The following is a 16,704-nucleotide window of genomic DNA, read 5'->3' on the forward strand; positions in this document are numbered from 1 at the left end:
TAGAAAGGAAAGGAAGAAGAGATACCGGGCGGTAGTTCTGGATGATGGAGGGATCCAGGGTAGGCTTTTTTAGCAGGACAACGACCCTAAGCACACAGCCAAGATATCAAAGGAGTGGCTTCAGGACAACTCTGTGAATGTCCTTGAGTGGCCCAGCCAGGGCCCAGACTTGAATCCGATTGAACATCTCTGGAGAGATCTGAAAATGGCTGTGCACCGACGCTCCCCATCCAACCTGATGGAGCTTGAGAGGTGCTGCAAAGAGGAATGGGCGAAACTGCCCAAAGATAGGTGTGCCAAGCTTGTGGCATCATATTCAAAAAGACTTGAGGCTGTAATTGCTGCCAAAGGTGCATCAACAAAGTATTGAGCAAAGGCTGTGAATACTTATGTCCATGTGATTGCTTCATTTAAAAAAAACTTCTTTCATGTTGTCATTATGGGGTGTTGTGTGTAGAATTTTGAGAAAAAAAAAAAGAATTTATTCCATTTTGGAATAAGGCTGTAACATAACAAAATGTGGGAAAAGTGAAGCGCTGTGAATACTTTCCAGACGCACTGTATAAGGGGGCATGGTCAGATAAAACAATGCTACCTATCGTACATGAAAGAACTAAAAACCTTTTAGTAAAACAATAATCGATCCTAGTGTGACATTTATGGGGGGCAGAGAAGAAAGTGAATTTTGAGTCATTTGGATGACACTCCCTTCCAGACATCTGAGTACCCTATGTCCTTAGATAAGGAGGAGAGCATCTTGGCTTGCTTTGAGACCGGGACAATACCTGGAGGCAGTTTATCAAGAGAGGGATTAAGATGGCAATTAAAATCTCCTCCCACAAAGGAATTCAAAGCAAAGTAGCCGGGAATAGCATAGCGTTCTTCATCACTGCAGATGATAAAACACTGTAGAACGAGATCCTGGAGCCGTTGTAAATTATGGCACCCTCCTGACCGGCACGGCGAGCAGCTTCCATCACCATTTGCTTGTCTCTGAATGTGTAAAGTCGCAGCAACACCTGGGGCTCCTATTCGAATCGGGTCTAGGAGCCAGTGAACGATGTGCTCTTTCCAGTTTAATGCGCCCGTTTTGGTATTCATTTTAAGAACAGAGGGCAGCCAAGATTCAAAGAAATCCACTGGGCGCTCTGTTTCTGTGCCTTCCGCCAAACCAACGACCCGAATATTCAGAAGCCTGTTATAGTTTTCTGCCATATCCAAACTTTCAGTTAGAGCACTGACCTGCTTTTCCAATTCTAGGAGCTGTGGCTGTGCGCTGCATCAGAGTTTTCAATGGTGCTTATTCTTGCCTCCACTTCGTTTAGCCGCTTGCTAGCAGCTTTGAGCTCCGCAGAATGTTTATTTATGGTCTCGACCAGGGGGTTAGGTTTGTCGTCGATCACTTTTACAATATTAGCGGTCATAAATTTGAAAGCTTTGGCGAGGGTTGGGTCAATTTCGTCAGAGGCATCCGTTTCAGCATGGTCGCCATCTTGTGTGCCTTCCTCTGGTGTGGACGACATGTCTTTTTTGCCTTTAATCCTCTGGTTCCTTCCCATTTCTACAAAAGACTGAGGCCAAATGCTTTCTAGGGACATATCACGAAATATTCATACCAACAAAGGCTTCAAATGCACCGCTGTTATCCGGCTTTTTAAATAATTATAGCCGAATGGCACGGAGCTCAAATCGAAAGGCTGTGTTCACCTCGCCACCATCACGTGACCTCCTCAAGCTATGTTTTTAAATGGCATACAATAGCTGGATTTTACAGCAGGGCACACAAGCTACGACTATTAACCGATGTGAATATTATAAAGTTGGAATGGCATGTAAATGGTAAATGTCTGCATTTATATTGCACCTTTAGCGAAAGCACTGTACAAATGATGCTTCTCATTCACACCAACGGCGATTGGCTGCCATGCAAGGCACCAACCAGCTCATCAGGAGTAATTGGGGGTTAGGTGTCTTGCTAAGGTACACTTAGACACACCCAGGATGGGATCGAACCAGCAACCCTTCGACTGCCAGAGGACTGCTCTTGCCTAGTACAATTAAAAACTTGTATTGTTTGTTTCTTTTTTGCGTATACATAGGCTTACAACAATATATTGGAATTAGCATATACAAAGCCTCCAGTAGTATTCACTAGCAGTATGGGAGTAGGAATGATACGTATTTTAATTTCTTACTCCTGTAATATGCTTTAAACAGCGGATAACTATTTTGTCCACCCATCACCACCATATATCTCTGAAAGGAAGGAAGCTGAGACATTAAAAGTACAATAGGTGAAATTTTTATGTTAAAATATTGTTACAAGACCATTGTAAATCCCTTCCTGTCATTGAAAAAGGCTCACTGACATGTTGACTCACCCTCTGCCTGTGTTTATAGTCCTTAAATTTGGGTTTTAAAATATACAGTTGACGGCCCGACACTCTGTACCAAAATATCGTATTACTGTACAATAATTCAAGCTCATTGGTTGAAAATAATTTCTAATTGCCACAGCCAATGGCGTTTCAACATCAGCATGTTTACAGAGAAATAAACAGTGTTGTGGTTTGAAGGTGTTTGTTGCTGCTATTCCTCTCTTGATCGGTAGAAGTCTGAAATTACCTATATACGAAGGTAATATTCCACATGCACTACAAATAACCCTCCCATTTTCATTGCATCAGCATAATTTCATATGCATTATTGATCAATAGCATGTGACGTCTTATATATTACATTATATAAGAAGCCTCTTATATTAACAATGAACCAAGTTAATTTGCTACATTTGCTATTCATTACATACATAATGTATGAGTCCACTCAGTGCAATATTTGTTTTTATCCGCATATTTATATTTAATACTCACACATACAGTGAAACACTCGAACATGTATATGTGACACAGTTGCAAACATACACTCAGTAAGCACTTTATTAGGTATCTTTTAGACTTATTTTTTAGACTTCTGCTTCTTCTTCTACTTATTGGTCTTCTTCCTGTCAGCTTTGACCAGAGATCCCAGGAGTTTCTGAGATACTCAAACCACCCTCTCAGGTCAGTCTTTCACACACTGTGGAGGAATTGTAACCCACTCTTCTGCTTTAATAAAGATAAATTGCTATAGTTTTTGGTTTTTGAGCATGAACTGCTCTTTTCAGGTTTTGCCACATCTCTATTTGAGTCCTGACTTCAAGACTTTAACTAGACCACTCCAAATATTTTCAGTTAATTTGATGTGGACTTTTGTGTTAGGACTATTGTCTTCTTACATAACCCAATTACACTTTAGCTTCAGCTTATGGACAGATGACCAGACATTTTCCTTAAGAATATTCTGGTACAGAGCAGAATTCATGGTTGCATCAAAAATGACCAGGGCAGCTGTCCAGGGCAGTAACACATCTACAAAGCATCACACTAACGTCACCATTTTTTACTGTTGGAATGATATTACTATTGATTACTATTAATATTGGGATATTACCTTTGGTCGACAGTGGTTTCCACCTTGCTTCTCATTAATCCCTTCTTTGCCCAGTCTCTTTCTTAGTCTCAAGTCATCAACATTGATATAGCTGAGGCAAGAGAGGCCTGCAGGTGACTTCACTGTGCCTTTTGAGGAATTTTGGCATGCCAGCCACTCCTGGGGATATTCACCACTAAAATTGTTCTCCATTTGGACATACTGTGGTTCAGTTGAGTCCCAGAGCCTTCACAATTGCTTTGTAACTTTTTCCTCACTGATATACTGCATTTCATGACATGTTACAAGTTATTTCGCTGATGCTTTCATCCAAAGCAGTTGATTAGATTAAGCAGAGGACAATCCCCCCGGTGCAATGTGGGGTTAAGGGCCTTGCTCAAGCTGTGCAGATCTTATCATGGCGTGTAGTGATCTTCACAGCAATATGAAAGACTAATATTAAATGATAGGAAGTGGTCGATTGCAGTTATTGCTGCTAAAGGTACAACCAGGTTTTAAGACAAAAAAAAATAACGTTCTCAGCTGTGATTTGGGTGTGTTGTGAAGTCCATTGATAGACTGGGCCAGCAGTAACAATTCATGCACTCCAAATTGCAGAACAAAAAATAAAGTTGTAAATACTCAATAGCCCTGACTGAAAAGCACTTACTAAGTGAAGAGTCATTAAAAATAGAACTTTCTTCCTGTGTGTTTTGCTTCTGTGTGAGTTCCACTTGCACAAAAATAACCCTCCCATGTTCATTGCATCAGTATAATATATGCATTATTGATCCATAACATGACGTTTTGTTAAAGGGAATTTATTTGTCTCTTAGGGGATGTTCCTGCAACAAGTGCATAAATTAGTGCTGTTCTTCAATGCTGCAGCCAAGTCGAATTGTACAGATGACAAGGTACAACATCAAAGCAGCAAGATTAATTACTGAGAAAATCTACTCTTTTTTTTGAGGCTTGGAGACAGGCAGGAAACACAGGTGGATGGATGATTCAGTACAACAGGAATCTGATACACAGCGGTACTGTTATCCGTCAACCAATGGATCCTGTATTAAAGGCAATCAAACCATGGCAGCTCAGGTCATCTTGTATATTTTCTTTGTGACAGGAATAATGCTTACAGTTCTTGGAAACTTGTTTGTCATCATCTCAATCACACACTTTAAAAAGCTCCATACACCAACTAACATATTGGTAATGTCTTTGGCAGTGGCAGATCTGCTACTTGGAGTGCTTGTGATGCCATTCAGCATGATCAGATCTGTGGAGAACTGCTGGTATTTTGGGGAAGTTTTCTGTTCAGTGCACTCCAGTTTTGATATGTTCCTTGCAACAGCCTCCATTTTTCACCTGATTAGCATAGCCATTGACCGATATGAGGCAGTGTGCAATCCGCTCCGTTATTCCACACGAATAACCATCCCTATTGCATTTTTTATGGTCGCTCTGAGTTGGGTCTTCGCAGGTGCATACTCCTATGGGCTTCTTTTTTCAAAGGCTAATGTAAAAGGGCTGGAAGATTACATTGAATCGATACATTGTTTTGGTAGTTGTTATCCTTTTGTTCTTTCATTCAATGCTCTATGGGGTGTTCTGGACACTATGATTGCATTTTTTGTGCCTTGTTTTATTATGATGGGTTTATATGCAAAAATATTCTTTGTGGCCAGGGAGCATGCGAGAAGGATCGGAGACATGAACCGTAATATGCCTGCAAATGAGGAAAACAAGAACAAACTGTCTCAACGTTCTGAGCAAAAAGCATCAAAGACGCTGGCCATTGTTATGGGTGTCTTCATTCTTTGCTGGTTGCCTTTCTTTATGAATTCATTAATTGACCCCTACACTACCTTTTCCACGGTTTCTATAGTGTCCGATGTATTTGTGTGGCTCGGCTACTTCAATTCCACTTTAAATCCCATCATCTATGCATTATTTTACCCTTGGTTCCAAAAAACACTAAAGCTCATTATTACTTTCAAAATATTCACTCCACATTCCTCAAATATCAATTTATTTTCTGAAAGATGATTTGTCTGTAAGGTGCTCTTTCAAACTAAATATACAGTTTTCCTACAAAAATAGACACATGAGAAGTGTAATCTTATTATTAGCTTCTGTTTATCTTGTATTACTTTATCGGTGTGAAATTCTGAATGCTGGGTATCATTTTACGTATGATTACTGATTGGTTCTATGTTACACAAGTCCAATATATGAGATTATATCAGTGTACATCTGAGACACTGCTTTCTCAGAAAAAATTATTAGATGCAACCATTTGGCCACCCTGGAATGTACGTGATCATAATATCCTCTATGAGTTTCATAATTTTAAAGAGATGATTGCATGTGGACATTTAAGTGTAGATCATATACACTCAGTGAACACTTTATTATTCTGCTGCTGTAGCCTATCCACTTAAGAGCATATACATATAATTTATGTATCCAAGACTTCTGTTTATACTGTATAATGATAGTGCCTTTTGTGGATATTGTGTCCATTTTTTATTGACAACTAATTTGAATTGTTTCCTGTGCCAATTCACATAACTGTACAAACTATTTTCATGTTCATATACCTTGGGAATTTGTCAATTATTAAATAGATGCCAGTCAATATGTGAAGAAAGGTTTATTTCTGTAGTTTGCTGTATTTCAGTAAAGGTATGTTCAATCGATAAATCTTGTTTCATGTTGCCTTCTGAAGAACACAGTTAATAAAACTATGCATACATTTCTAGACTGGTGCATTTATTTTCTGTACAAACTGCTATTCCATGTTATGTTACTTTTTTTGTGTCTGCATACCATAAAAACAGACATGCACTTTATATCAAGTAAGCTGCATGTCAGAAAAAGTAGGAAATAATTAATATTCATGAAATCATCATTTAATCACATTGAAACCACATTGGTACATTAAAAACAGTACCGTGGCAGAATATGACTTTCTGAAGCCACTTCTGAATTAATCAGAAGAATGCAGAACCTTAATTGATTGACTGATTTTATTTTACATATCTAAAAATATACATATGCTTAGTAGCACATAGGAAACAACCATATATGCAGTAAAATTATCAAGGAAACAAGACACGATAAAGTCATGAAGACTTATTTAGGGCAGCACTGACAGTAGTTACATGGGTCACTTACTGTAAATCAGAAGGACAATACATATCATACAATATACCATGAACACACATTCAAAGAATACATTGATATTTTACTGATTGTCTCACTCACTAACTCAGCATCTATTCCGTCATGGTTAGCAGTGGCTCCTGCTTTAATATTGGGTGGCTGTTGATTCCATTCAATGACTACCAAGTACAGAAAAGTGTTTTCCCCAATGTAGTCTTGAACCTAGAGGAGCTAATCTGTTGCACAGGCTCTTGTGGTGTATCTATGTTTATTATGATGTATCTATGATTAAAGTAATTGTAAATAAATGTAAATATTTTGGTCATGTATAATTTGGTGCCCATAAGTATTTGGACAGTGGTACAATTTCTGTACTCCTGCACAGTGGATTCGAAATGAAACAATGAAACCTTTAATTTGAGGCTATTTATAGTCAAATCAAGGCTATCTGTGTAGGAGAGAGAGAGCACTGGATGTCTCAATAATTGCAATGGACATGGTATGCCAAGGAAGAACTCTACAGTTGATGGATGTAGATTCCTGCCAGTGCTCTCTTTCTTCTTAATGATGTTCCAAACAGTTTGTTCAGTAAGCCTATTGTTTGGCCTATGTCTGACATTTTTTATTTTTTATTTCTCTGCCTCATTGGCCTCCTTGACTTTCATTGGCACAACTCTGGTTGGTCCCTTAAAGTGGGAGGACTATGTATAAAAAGGGATGTAATTCCCACATGGATCACCCAATCTGGATATAAATACCCTCAGATAAACGGTGATAGTCTGCACTTTGGCCTCATATTCATTGTATAATTTCAAATCCAGTATGCTGGAGTACAGAGCAAAAACAACAGAAATTGTACCACAAAATCGTATATTGTTGTGCGACGTGAATGTTCTCCCACTCACACCAAAAAAAAGAGGAGAAGATCGCTGATGGAGCTGTTTTTATGAAAAAAAATGGACCCTCCTCTGTTTAACACAGTTTTAGTGCTCATAGTCGACCCCTGGTGGTGAAATCTGAGATTCATGTTGTTGGCATATCTCTGAACTACAACATCTCTGCTGAAACTGCCACACTCTTTATTTAATGACACTGAAACTGACAATACTTTGGTACAATAATATTTTCTGAAGCCATTTGTGATATCATCAGCAGAAATTGTTTGTGAGGTTGTGTATGACTGTATGGCTGTTGCCAACTAGTTTGGAAGTGTCATTAATATAGAGTTTGAAGAGCATACTCAGCAACCTCCTGTACATGTTGACAATGAAACTTGTTTAGAGATAAAAATTCAGTCACTCAAGCACCTGCAGTCTGCCCCTGACAGCCGTACCTGGAGTGTACTTCAATGGCAATGGATGCTGCAGTGATTGTGCAGGTCTGTAGATACAATTGAGCATTGCAAATAGGGAAATAAGAAAAATGTGCATACAAATAAGTCCACACAAATAAATTGCTCTATTGGATGTATTTGATTGTATCATTTTTACACCTATAACATTTAACAAAGTATTACAAAGTCTTGCCAAAGTATAGCCTATTTTGATGGGTTTATTGTACTTTATTTGCACTGTCACGGTCCACCCATAGCTTACTTATTCACACCATCCATGGAGATATGATACAATAATAGCGTTCAGTGATCCATACCTATCGTACGAAATGTCAGTCTAACTTGGAAATATTGCGCAGACGCGAATATCATGTGACTGAAGCTTTCTTAAAAATCAGGAAACTGAAAGTGTCTGCTGTTTAGTTATCAGGGAAAAGGTAAGACGAGCTAGACAAGAAAGTTGGGTGTACTTCATGTGACGGAAATGAACGTTAATGTTGACACGATTATCAATAATAAATTGCCTATTTTAATGATTCACAATTTACTTAGTGAATCTCGTTTTGATTAACGTAACTTACCCTTTTATAATGACCATTGCTTAACCTCAGCTTTGGCATGTTGGCTATCTGAGGCTAAATCGATAAGACTTAGTTAAGTTACTTATATACAACTTGTCAGTCAGTTAATTTAATGTTTTCAACTGCACTTCAACTTCAATTTCATCGAGTTTCATCCCGAGCCGTTGTTAGTCGTATTAGGAAGGTAATCGCCGTTGGGATATTTCCGCATTTCACGTTAGGCAAATACAGTCAGTCACTGAGTCGGGTGGTTGCTATTTAAAATACACTGATCTGTGCACTGATTGATCTATCTTTGCGACATCATCGTTCTGATTTTACCATTATTATTTTCTACATTTCCAAATAAATCCGAATAATCTACTCTAGTTTTTTTAGTTTGCCCCGCTCATGTAAGTTAGTGTAGCTACTGTATAGACTAGCTATGTAATATGGTAGCTAACGTTGTACGTTTTAAGACTTAGTTGTGTCGCATTTCCGTGTTTTCTTTTGGTTGGTATAGTGTATTCACTACCGTGCTGACCGAAAGTCTGTGCTCACGCCAAAAATCTTTGTGCCTTCCCCTTTATCTGTTGTGGTCAAATATGAAGTTATATGTATACATTTAAGTCAATGTATTACCTGCAACTCTTTGCAAAAGTATAGCCAATAGCAAGCCAAATATGGGATTTATTGAAACATTGTTTTACTTGAGAAATAAAAATGGTACAGTACATTGTATATAAAATAAGCAACACATCTGATGTCGGTTTGCTGACGTAGTGATGTTTTCTGATTTATGTCAATCTTTCAGTCTTATGGAGGCCTTACACATTGTTTTACTTGAGAAATAAAAATGGTACAGTACATTGTATATAAAATAAGCAACACATCTGATGTCGGTTTGCTGACCTAGTGATGATTTCTGATTTATGTCAATCTTTCAGTCTTGAAGGCCTTACACATTATGCATTTCACATTTACAAGTGGTAAAAAATATACTACAGACCATATTACTACCCATATTACAAATGCCATAACTTTTACCTTTTATGTTTTAAGGACAAAGTCATTGAAGACACCATTGTTATTGAAGATGTCATATCAGTCTGGTATACCACAGGACCCAAATCAGCTTGCCCAGACCATAGGGTCAAATATTCTGAAGATATCACAGCAGAGTAAGTGATGGCTTAAGTTTATTTGCATGACAGTGATCAGTGGGTCTTATCCTCAAGAAACATGTCAAGGTAACTGTACAATATGCTCCTTTATCAAGTAACCACTATTGCCCATAGGTAACTCGTTGCATTCTGTACCTGTTAACCCTGTTTCATGGTTATCTTGTGTTGACTTGGCCTGAAGGCGTCTTATGTCATATTAAATACACATCTGTACGACACCTAAATAAAAATGATCTGGGCTGGAGAAAATCATGAAACTGTTAAGCTGGGGGATGATAAAGTGGCCGGATTACCGTAGACGTGTTGGGTATTTGTCCCTGCACCCAAGAAACTCTCTGAAAGCGAGGGAAAACCAACAACCAAATTTTGCATTCTCACATTTTTAAATGTTACATTTTTGCTGTCAGGAGACATGCATAAATAGTAAATACTGTATGAAAATAGAATTTTATCTGAGAATTATGGGAAAATGGGCGTGATGCAGCCCTTTGTTAATTTGTGCAGAGGAAATGCTTAACATTAGTTCTGAGAAGATAACATATCTCAGTCTGCTTGTTGAAGGTCATGCCAACATTAAGCAGTTCATAAAATAAATGCCTATATTACATCAAGCCGGCCAAACTTGGCTTTTGATACTTGGTGTATTTGAGGGGTTCTTACAAGACCTTTTTAGTTTATTCAGAATTTTAAAGAAAAAGAAGTTCATGACAGACTTTGTTTATTTTATTAAAGAGTACTCCTCATGGGCGAGCCGCGGTGGCGCAACAGGCTAAGACGCAGCAGACTCGCGGTTGCAGTTCGCTGCAGTTGCACACCGGGACCGGGGTTAGATTCTCGGTCCTGCCAAAAGCCAAGTTTGGCCGGCTCACGTGGAGCAGCAATAATTGGCTCGCTGCTCCAGAGGGAGGGACTTGGCAGGGTTAGTAGATAGCATCACAAATAAGCACCTCGGGCGCTTCGGAATCACGGTTACAGCTTGGGAGGCGAGACGGCTTGAAGAAGGCGTGTCGCTCTCCCGTTGGCCGCCGAGGGACGGGGTGTGGGCGGTGTATCTAATACTAGCTCCAATTGGCTACCAAATTGGGAGAAAAAGGGAAAAAATCGGATTAAAAAAAAATAATAATAAAAAAAAAAAGAGTACTCCTCATAATACTGTATTTAGTGTTGTAAATGTATTTTCATTTCATTAGCATCTGAGATTCAGCGAATAGTAAACCTGCTTGGAACACCTCAGGACACCAGTGAACTCCGACAACAACTGTAAGTTTCCCTCTGCAGGAGGGAATACAATCTACTGAATACAATCTACTGAATACAATCACTTAGATGGACTGAATGTACACGTATGCTGCTAATAGGAGATTTGTGTTAGTGTGGTCTACAATATATTTATTATGTATTCTTTTATGAATAATTACAAAATAATTATTACATGAATATAAAAGCATAAATTATATAAGACCAGATAAATACTGTATTGTCTTTGTTTTGTGAAATGCTCCCATAGCCATGCTTCTTTGTTTTTCAGACTTTTAGAAAAATAAAATCAAGTCAAGTAATTTATGTGATCAGTGGCAAAAATCAAGCTTGGCAAGTGATCAGTCTGCATCAAGCTTGTTCTATGCTGCTACAATATTCAGATCCATTCACTAAAACATCCTCACTCTTTCCCTCTAACATACAAGCACAAACATCTTCTGTCTCACCCTGTACATTTATTATTTTGATGCTGGTTGCAGTTTTGTAAAAATATGTACTTTGGGACTTTCAGATTGTCTCTGATTGTAATGTCAATTTACATGTAATTTGTGCTAAAACCTTAACAAAGTAAAGCATAAAATGACATCCCTTCCCCTCACAGGAAACAGAAACAGCAACATGTTGGTCAGCTTGCTAAAGAAACAGACAGGTGCATGAAAGAATTTGGTTCCCTTCCGGTGACAACTGAACTGGTAACTAGGATGACTCTTTACGTATTGTTAGGGATTCAAACGCTCACTTTCAGTCCAATTAGTTTTCTTAACAATTTCCTAAGCATTTGTTTGAACATTCACTCAAAATGCAATTATCTACATATTTAGATAATTAAGGATAATAGCATGGAGTCTTTTCCAGTAATGCTTGACAAGATTAAGGAACATGTGGAGGGATTTTGGACACAAAATACATTCGAAAGCTATTATATTATATTATAGCTATTATGGACATTCACTAAGTAGTTGTCAAAAAGCACTGTGGTACATGTCTATGGACCTGCATAAGGTGTTGGAGAAGGGTTTTACTGTGTGAGAATCTGGGGTGGCCAACAATCTAAATCCATTGAAAAAAATGTTTTCCTTGTGTCTCTCCAGCGCCAAAGGAAAATACAGAAGGAGCGTCTTGTGAATGATTTTTCAAATGCCCTGGCTATCTTCCAAAAGACACAGAGACAAGCTGCTCAGAAAGAGAGAGAGTTTGTCGACAGAGTTCGTGCCAACTCCAGACTATCGGTTAGTTAAAATCTATTATTATCGAAACACTGCAATTAATTTTCCTCTTTTGTCTAAAAAAACACTCCTAATGGATGATAGGCAGGTTGGCTTTGTTGGTACAGTACATTAAGCAAGGTGCACACCGTTATTAGGATTGGTGTACACAGCTCTAGAATGTTGAGTTTTTGTTTCAGCTCAGTCCGTTATCTTTTGCTTTGTACAGGTTGGCTACACAGATGAAGAGGCCAGAGGATATACTTCACCCTTTGAAAGGTCAGAGGTCTTGTTCTGCTAATTTACCTACTAGTAATTTAGCAAGCATCATCTATTTATCAATAATGAAATAAAAGCAAAGAGCAATAGGACTCACTGCCTTCTTATATTTAGTCTGGTTTAATAATAATAATAATAATAATAATAATAATACATTTTATTTAAAGCGCCTTTCACGTCACCCAAGGACACTGTACAGTAGTGGCAAGTGGCAGTCATAAAACAACATATAGGGACAGACACTGTACACTTATTAAAAGACACTATACAAAAATGTAGACAAATAAAATAAAGTATATAAAACAACAAACAACAATAGGATGGGACATGGGCGAGAGTGAGATGGAGGGGTCAGTTAGGAGTAGGGAGGAAAAGCAAGAGTGAAAAGGTGAGTTTTGAGCTTGGATTTGAAGGTGGACAGTGAGGTGATTTTCCGTAGTGCAAGTGGGAGGGAGTTCCAGAGTTTGGGGCCAGCTACACTAAACGCCCTGTCACCCACAGAACGGAGATGTGCAGTGGGGGTGAGCAGGAGGTGGGTATTGATGGAGCGTAGGGTGCGGGTTGGTTGGTATGGGGTCAGGAGGTCTGAAAGTTAAGAGGGTGCAAGATTATGTTGGGCTTTGAAAACAAGTAGAATGATTTTGAATTGAATACGGTATTGCACAGGGAGCCAGTGTAGGTGATGGAGGATGGGAGTGGGGTGTTGCCAGGGCCTAGTGCGGGTGAGAACTCTTGCAGCGGAATTTTGAATGTATTGGAGTCTGTTTGATCTCTTTGCTGAGATACCAAAGAGAAGGGCGTTACAGTAATCAAGTCTAGAGGTTATGAATGCATGGATGAGAGTTTCAGCAGCGGTGGGGTTAAGTGAGGGGCGGAGTTTGGAAATGTTTTTGAGGTGGAAGAAAGCTGTTTTGGTGATGTTTTTTATGTGAGTGTCAAATGAGAGGGTAGAATCAATAATGACACCAAGGTTTTTAACTTCAGAGGTAGTGGTAGTGAAATAGCCGGGGATGGATAAATGTGATAGTTTGAGTTTTCTCAATACAGCTGGTGTGGCAATGAGTATGGCTTCTGTTTTGTCATGGTTAAGTTTGAGAACATTCTGTGTCATCCAGGTGCTAATGGCATTGAGGCAGGTGACCAGATTGGAGGGAGGGAGTGTGTGGGAGGGCTTAGTGTGAATATAAATCTGTGTGTCATCAGCATAGCAGTGAAAGTTTAAACCATACTGACGTAAGATGTCACCAAGGGGGAGGATGTAAATGACGAAGAGCAGGGGACCTAGGACAGAACCCTGGGGAACACCATGTGAGAGGGGTGAACTGGGGGACCTATGAACTTGGGGACCTATGAAATTACCTATGGAGACAAACTGTTCCCCAAAAATATGTTCACTTGAGTATATCTCCAAAATCAAAAGTGTCAGTTCAGGTATATCATCTTACATTACAAGAATAGGTTGTATGGAGCAACCGCATCATACAACCATGTCAATAGGACATGCTATTGCTTTATAAGATAATGAAATATCCACATGTGGTGGAAATATGCTCAGAGAACTGAAAGAAAATTACATTTTCACTGCATCCAATTAAACAAGCAATAAATAACTATGTACAGTGAAAATGCATTATAAATTACATATTAATGAACACTATACTTTACTATATTATAAAATAAATAGGTATTTATAAATGTATTAATATAATAACTACTAATTATAGTCTGCCATGAACTGAATGAGTAAGCTACTGAAGCATGTGACAAACTGCCTACAAAAGTAGGTATTGTATTTCATTCAAAATGTTTATATTCCAATAGTTATAGCAGTAAATACAGTAGTATAATATATAGCTATTAACATTTATATTTTATTTCTCAACAGTAAAAGCAACACATAAGATAGAATAATCTCACTATTAACATTAGTTACATGTTCAGTTTGTTCTCAATTACATTGTCCTGCAGCATGAATATAAACATTGAAACAGACAAAATTTAAGGAAATGTAGACACAACACCGCTTTTACTGTCCATCAAAGGAAATCAGAAGCCTTGAATCAATAACAGATATTGAAAGCTCTCCTTTACCTGAACAAAGGAACTGAACACAAGTGATTTATCAGAAACACCTGTGAAACCATTTGTCCCAAATATTATGGTGCCCTGAAATAGGGGGAATAGATTATAAATGCTGTAATTTCTACATGGTGAAATTATTCCAAAATACTTGTATGTAATGTATGGAAACCACATGTGAATTGTTTGATTACAAATCAGAAATTGTGGAGAATATGGAAGAAAGCGCACACCTTCATGTAAACATTTCTGTATTTTAAATTAGTTATTTATATTTCAAACCTGTCCTTCAGCAGTGGCCAATCTCAGGCCCAAACCCAGGAGGATGCGATCACAGAAGATGATCTCCAACTCATTCTGGAGAGGGAATCCTCTATCAGGCAACTGGAGGTAGAGCAGTTTGTGTCACTTTCTTTAATCCCTGGTGATCCTCTTCCTAGTACATATAGTTTTACATATTGCCAAACTGTAGAGCATGTTTTCTGTCCTTAAAATAGAATCTTGCTGACATTTTAGAGTCAAGAAAAAGACTTAAAGTATTAGTAGTGTTGTTTTCTGAGAACAAGCTGGTGAAACTACATTTTTTCAGTGACCCTTTTCTTGCATTTTCTTCAGTCTGATATAATGGATATTAATGAAATTTTCAAAGACTTGGGAATGTTGGTTCATGATCAAGGAGAAATGATCGGCAAGTATTCACTCTCATTTTCCTTTTCTTTACATATCTTTCTTTGGACATAAGTGGTGGCATAATTTACACAGTTTCTGGCAGTTTTTACTTTGATGACAGTGGATGAAACGTACAGTTTATTACTTTTGAAGTTATGGAGATGTCTGCAAATGTGTGCTTCTGTAGCATTCTGTGACCTGTGAACTATTGTTGTTTGCATGTTTAAATTACTCTTCATTACTTTTTAATAGTTTTCAGTTTATATGTACCATCTGCTTAATTGAAAATGATGGCACATGGTTCACAAAAAGTAGAACTGAAATAATTTCTGTATTTTATCAATGGACTCATGTTAGCATGAATGGATGTTACATCAGTCTTTCAATTGTCAACATCTTTGTCTCCAGACAGTATAGAGGCCAATGTGGAAAATGCTGAGGTCAATGTGCAGTCTGCTACCCAGCAGTTATCAAGGGCTTCAGACTATCAGGTAAGATTTTGCAAACAGTTGAGTTCACCAGATTTACATACAGTGGGAATTCGCATGAGGGTGTTCTGTAACCCAGATAATCCTGTTTAGAGGTTGTGGGGCGTTCCTCACAAAAAAGTACTGAAAATCTGTTTTCATTTTGGCAAAAATATGCCGTTTGTCCCTTTGAAACCATTCCAATATACTTTGCTCTTTCCTTTCAGGCAAAATCACGAAAGAAGATCTGTATACTCATTGTGATAGTGGTAGTAGTGGCAGTTGTTGTTGGATTGATCGCTTGGGGAGCACTAGGAGGCAACTAATAATCAACTCCATCCCCACCACACATTTAACATGTATCTCTGACATATTTTAACATTCATATTGTATGTAGCCCTTTTCCTTATTTTAATCAAGGTGTACAAAGATCAACTTGCTTTATTCAAAACATATGATTAATTGAAGTAAATGTATTTTTATTTCCATGTATGTATCATTGTAGGTGGGAAAGGTCCATGATCTAGATATGGGGGGTTAAAATTTATATGGAATTTGGCAAGATTTTGAGAACACTTGTAAATGTACAGTCTTTCTCAATCTATGTAAGTTTTTAAAGTGTAAAGATTCTGTAAATATATATGCACCAGTATACAATGTCTTGCATCACCCACCCTGTATGTATTCCATCTGAGACACTACCACTACCACTACCAAAGCCTGACTTACATCACACACATATTTTCATGACTCGTGAGTCGGGTACAAAAATAATGTTACCAAAGCCTTTTAGTTTACCAGATTATCAAAGTATGTGTTAACACAAGCACATGATGAAATGGTTTCATATTCAGTTTCCCTTTCTGTGATTTTCTTTTGCAGTGGTCAAACAGGCAGGGAAAAAATACTTTGGTCCAAGCTCTTAATACTTGACTTAATACATTCCATTCTGATGAATATGAAATGGAACATTTACGAAATCTTTTTTTTCCCTTTTAAAAAAAAACTAAAATCTAATTTCTGGTGTTA

General features: G+C 38.0%; 2 protein-coding genes across 4 annotated transcripts; both read left to right on the plus strand.

Annotated features, from left to right (window-relative positions):
- The first annotated feature begins 4,470 nt into the window (after window positions 1–4,470).
- On the plus strand, window positions 4,471–5,520 carry LOC133129441 (trace amine-associated receptor 13c-like). The gene has a single exon (XM_061243539.1). It carries the CDS (start codon window positions 4,471–4,473, stop codon window positions 5,518–5,520), a length of 1,050 nt encoding a protein of 349 aa, XP_061099523.1.
- A 2,802-nt stretch (window positions 5,521–8,322) lies between these two features.
- stx7l (syntaxin 7-like) lies at window positions 8,323–16,704 on the plus strand. 3 transcript variants are annotated; one of them, XM_061242172.1, is made up of 10 exons: window positions 8,437–8,737; window positions 9,595–9,713; window positions 10,907–10,976; window positions 11,578–11,668; window positions 12,068–12,205; window positions 12,411–12,460; window positions 14,833–14,929; window positions 15,155–15,227; window positions 15,617–15,699; window positions 15,903–16,704. In XM_061242172.1, exons 2-10 carry the CDS (start codon window positions 9,629–9,631, stop codon window positions 15,999–16,001), a joined length of 786 nt encoding a protein of 261 aa, XP_061098156.1. In that variant the 5' UTR covers window positions 8,437–8,737; window positions 9,595–9,628; the 3' UTR covers window positions 16,002–16,704. The 3 variants fall into 3 exon arrangements, with proteins under 3 accessions (XP_061098154.1, XP_061098156.1, XP_061098155.1); XM_061242170.1 differs by lacking the exons at window positions 8,437–8,737; window positions 15,617–15,699; window positions 15,903–16,704 and adding an exon at window positions 8,323–8,409 and having other exon boundaries at window positions 15,155–15,479; XM_061242171.1 differs by lacking the exons at window positions 15,617–15,699; window positions 15,903–16,704 and having other exon boundaries at window positions 14,836–14,929; window positions 15,155–15,491.

The sequence above is a fragment of the Conger conger genome, chromosome 5 (genome assembly GCF_963514075.1).
Source record: "Conger conger chromosome 5, fConCon1.1, whole genome shotgun sequence".
Taxonomy (NCBI): domain Eukaryota; kingdom Metazoa; phylum Chordata; class Actinopteri; order Anguilliformes; family Congridae; genus Conger; species Conger conger.

Coding starts and splice junctions, on each gene's coding strand:
- stx7l (XM_061242172.1), top strand. CDS start 9,629: ATGTCATATCAGTCTGGTATACCACAGGACCCAAATCAGCTTGCCCAG. Junction 9,714..10,906: donor TCTGAAGATATCACAGCAGA/GTAAGTGATGGC, acceptor TCATTTCATTAG/CATCTGAGATTCAGCGAATA. Junction 10,977..11,577: donor AGTGAACTCCGACAACAACT/GTAAGTTTCCCT, acceptor TTCCCCTCACAG/GAAACAGAAACAGCAACATG.
- LOC133129441 (XM_061243539.1), top strand. CDS start 4,471: ATGGATGATTCAGTACAACAGGAATCTGATACACAGCGGTACTGTTAT.